The 4,281-nt window shown below is 60.2% G+C and overlaps 1 protein-coding gene across 1 annotated transcript in view; it reads left to right on the top strand.

Annotated features, from left to right (window-relative positions):
* Positions 1-2,474: 2,474 nt before the first annotated feature.
* SPR (sepiapterin reductase) overlaps positions 2,475-4,281 on the top strand; it is a 21,900-nt gene continuing 20,093 nt past the window's right edge. The window contains exons 1-2 of the mRNA XM_042021971.1: positions 2,475-2,886; positions 3,762-4,277. Of these exons, the coding sequence (XP_041877905.1) occupies positions 2,520-2,886; positions 3,762-4,277 (883 nt within the window). The 5' untranslated portion in view covers positions 2,475-2,519. The remainder of the gene's footprint in view (positions 2,887-3,761; positions 4,278-4,281) is intronic.

Here is a 4,281-nt window from a genome sequence, read left to right on the forward strand (position 1 = left end):
CGGTGACAACAGCCAGGGTGCCAAGTGCCAGCCCTGCCCTGCTGCAGAGCCTCGGTGACAACAGCCAGGGTGCCAAGTGCCAGCCCTGCCCTGCTGCGGAGCCACGGTGACAACAGCCAGGGTGCCAAGTGCCAGCCCTGCCCTGCTGCCGTGGGACAGAGATCCCCAGGGATCCTGGGGTGCTCCTCCTGAAAGCTGTTGGTGCCAGTCCTGTGCCCAAGGAGTTCAGAGCTTCCTCTCCGAGGAGCCCTGGCAGTGTCCCAGCAGGGCATTCCCAGCTCCACGGCATTCCCACTGCCCTGGGATGGGCTTTCCCCTCTGGAAACCCTCCTGGCTTTCCCTGGAAGGGGCTGCCCACAGATCCCTCTGGATTTGTGATGTCACTGACACAGGGCAGGGGTGGAGTCCCCATCCCTGGAGGGATTTAAAGCCCTGCGGATGTGGCCCTTGGGGACACGGGGCAGTGCTGGCCTGGACAGTGCTGGGGATGGTTGGACTCCCAGAGCGCTTTTCCAAGGCTGAGGGGTCTGTGATTCCCTGACACCAAGTGCTGCTTCTCCCAACTACATCCCAAGCCTGACCACTGATGGGAGAGTTTTGTGGATTTCCTGCTATTCCCTGTTCCGGATCCAGCTCCATCTGCCCCTGGTTCTGTGAAGGCCGAGAGGTGCCTGCCCTGTGTTGTCCCAGCACCAGAGAATTCCATGGGATCCGTCCACGTCACCACTGGGGTTTGGAGTGCACTGAGTCCCCCCTGTGCCAGGGTGAGAGGGATGTGGAGCAACTGCTGGAGTTTTAGAGATTGACCTTCCCTGTGAGGGTGGGGAGGGGCTGGGCTGGAATTGCCAGAGCAGCTGGGGCTGCCCCTGGATCCCTGGCAGTGCCCAAGGCCAGGCTGGACAGGGTTTGGATCCACCTGGGATAGTGGGAGGTGTCCCTGCCCATGGCAGGAGTGGAACGGGATGGGCTTTCAGACCCCTTCCCACCCAAAGCATTCTGGAATTCCGTAACTTCCCTGCAGTTCTGCCCTTCAGTTCCAGCTCTGGGCTCATTTGGTCACCAGCTCCTTCCCCCTGATATTTTATGGGATTTTTACCTGACTTCAGCACAAGCAACTTTTATCAGCTAAAAATAAAATCCTTCCTGAACCCTCACTCCTGCTTAGAACCACAGAATGGTTTGGGTTGGAAAGGACCTTAAAGCCCATCCCATTCCAAACCCCTGCCACGGGCAGGGACACCTTCCACCAGCTGTTCCAAGTCCCCTTGAGTGCTTCCAGGGATCAGGAATCTCCTGATGGAAGAACTGGGTGGCTGGAAGGAAAGCCCAGCAAACGCTGCCCATTCCCAGTTGGCCCAGCTCCGTGTGGGGTGCCAGGCTGGGAAGCAGGGCAGGAATCGTGATGGATGCAGGAGACTGGAGCTGCCAAAGTGGGAAGGGGGGAACTGGCAGTGACTGAAGCAAGTTCTGCCATCAAGAAGCTACTTGTGAAAAAAATACACATTTGCTGTCTTATTTTTTTGCTGATGATCTTAATTTCGCCGAATGTGTAAGATTTGCTTTAGCAAAACAAATACCACTCTTGGGTTTTTGCCACGCCATGAATTTTTAATGCTTTATTAGAGCGCTGGAGGGTTCCAGCCCAGTCTGTGGCTGCTTAACTGAGTGAAATCCCACTCCATTACCTGCCTGGAACCATCTGGCCTCGGGATTGAACAGCTGGGAATGCAAGCCCTGCTGCCAGCTCATTTCATACAAACCAGGTGTTCTTTGGAAAAACCCTCCCTGAAAGTTGTCTGCACCCCCATGCACAGAGATATTTACTTTTGAAAAGGATTTTAGGGCTTTTTGTGATCTGACAGGGCGTTCACTTCCTAGTAAAGTAGCAGTGCTGGGTGCCAAAAACTGGGATTGCAGAGGGAAAAGCAGAGGGAAGGCTTTGTTGGAGCGTGGTCCTGCAGGAGCGGCAGGGGGCAAGGGGACAAGGCTGAGCAGGTACAATGAAAGGGAATTTACATCCACGCTGAGGGGAAAAAAAAATACATATATATAAAAGGATTAAAAATTGATTTAAAAATATTTGTAAAATACACTGAAAACTGCATTGAAAAGGGGGAGAGGCCAAGGACGGCCACGCTGTGGGCAGGCGGGGCCCGGCGCTCCAGGGACGCAGCCACATTAGCAGACTGTTTCCGTTCCTGTTCCTGTTGCTGGCTCCGATCCCGATCCTGTTGCTGTTCCTGTTCCCGGGCCCGTTCCCGGTCCCATCGCCGGCCCCGTTCCTGTTCCCGCTCCGCCGCTCCCTCACGGAAGCCGCACCCCCTCACAGCGGCCGCAAGGGGGCGTACCGCGCTGGCCACGCCCCACAGCGCGCGCAGAGGGCCGAGCCGGCGGCGACCAATCAGAGCCGGCGGAGCTGCCCGCGCGCTCCGAGCGGCCATTCACGAAGCGGCGGGGGCATGAATGGGGCGGGTCACGTGGGCAGGCGCTTTCCCACGCCCCCTCCGCTGGGTACCGGGATGGAGCCGGGATCGGGATCGGGACCGGGACCGGGGCCCTGGGCCGCCACCGCCTGCGTGGTGACCGGCGCTTCCCGCGGCTTCGGCCGCAGCCTGGCGCGGCTCCTGGCGCCGCAGCTCGGCCCCGGCTCGGTGCTGCTGCTGCTGGCGCGGTGCGCGGAGGCGCTGGCCGAGCTGGCGGCCGAGCTGCGCGCCGGGAGCGCCACCGGGAGCGCCACCGGGAGCGCCACCGGGAGCGCCGGGCTGCGGGTGCAGTGCGTGGCCGCCGACCTGGGCTGCGAGGAGGGGCTGCGGACGGCGGGCGCTGCCCTGCGGGAGCTGCTGCAGGACGCGTCCTTCGGCCGCCTGCTCCTCGTCAACAACGCCGGTAACGACACGGCTGTCCCCGGCTGTCCCCCCGCCTCCCCGAGCCGCTGCCCTCCGCCCCCGGGGGCAGCGGGGTCAGCCCAGCCCTGCTCCGGCTGAGCCGGGGCTTGCTCCGGGCTTGGGGTGCCGGCACATAACCCAAAAGAATAAAGGAGCTGCGGGGACTTCACCCTGTGCGGGTGTTGGCTCATTAAAGGAGTTAATTGGGGGGGCGGGTCTCTGGCAGTACTTTGCTGCTCTCAGTTTTACTGTGCCGTAGGAACAGTTGGTTCCCGTCCTGCACCTTCTTGTGCCTCTGCTCCCCAAATCCAAACCCGCAGGCAAACTTCCAGCCCCACCTTGTGGGTGCTTCCTCGCGCCTTTAATGCCTTTAATGCCTTTAATGTCCTTTTTACCCATTGTCGCTATAAATCACCCGTGGGTTCCGTAGGAAATGGGTGCTCCAAGATTTGGGCCTTTGACTGGCACAGGGCCCGCAGGAGGGCCCGTGGTGGCCCTTGGGCACGCTGTACTCCAGAGTGGGAGCTGTTTGTGCTGGCAGAGGGGTGGCAGGGCAGGTCCCTGTCCCCTGTCACTGCTGGGTCAGTGTGACCCAGAATGGGCTGGGCTGGGCTGCTGTGGGACCCTGGCAGGGGCTGGGCCACCAAAGCTCTGGAAGTGTTGGATGTGGAATGTGGGAGCAAAGGGATCTGTTTTGCGGTCGATCCCATCTGTAACAACTCATTTTTCCATCTTTCTGGAAATATCCCAGGCCGGGCTGGACAGGCCGTGGAGCACCCTGGGACAGTAGAAGGTGTCCCTGCCATGCCAGGGTGGGGACTGGATGTTCTTTAAAATCCCTTCCAACCCAAACCATTCCACGTTTGTGCTTCCCAGGCTCCCTGGGAGACGTCTCCAAATCCTTCCTGGACCTCACTGACCTGGAGGAGATCAACACCTACTTCTCCTTCAACATCAGCTCGGCGCTGTGCCTGACCTCCAGAGCCCTGAGGGCCTTTGGGGTGCGGCCTGGCTGCAGCAGGACCGTGGTGAACATCTCGTCGCTGTGTGCCCGGGAGCCGTTCCGGAGCTGGGCGCTGTACTGCGCCGGGAAGGCTGCCCGGGATATGCTGTTCCAGGTGCTGGCGCTGGAGGAGCCCGGGGTCCGTGTGCTCAACTACGCCCCGGGTGAGGAGAGCAGCTCACGGATGGTTATCCACCTCATCCTGCCTTTGGGAGTGAAGATTCCTGCGGCCCAGCCCTGCTCCTGTCCCTCCAGCCCTGAGCAGCACAATTGGGACCACAGTTCCCCGTGCTGGACTCAAACACCATCTCTCATCCAGCTTTTCCGTCAGGATCACAGAATTCCAGACACCTCCCACCGTCCCAGGTGGATCCAAGCCCCAGTGTCCAGCCT

This window comes from Corvus kubaryi, unplaced genomic scaffold (assembly GCF_017639235.1).
Source record: "Corvus kubaryi isolate FWS band 111438036 unplaced genomic scaffold, C.kubaryi_AGA036_p1.0 37182, whole genome shotgun sequence".
NCBI lineage: Eukaryota > Metazoa > Chordata > Aves > Passeriformes > Corvidae > Corvus > Corvus kubaryi.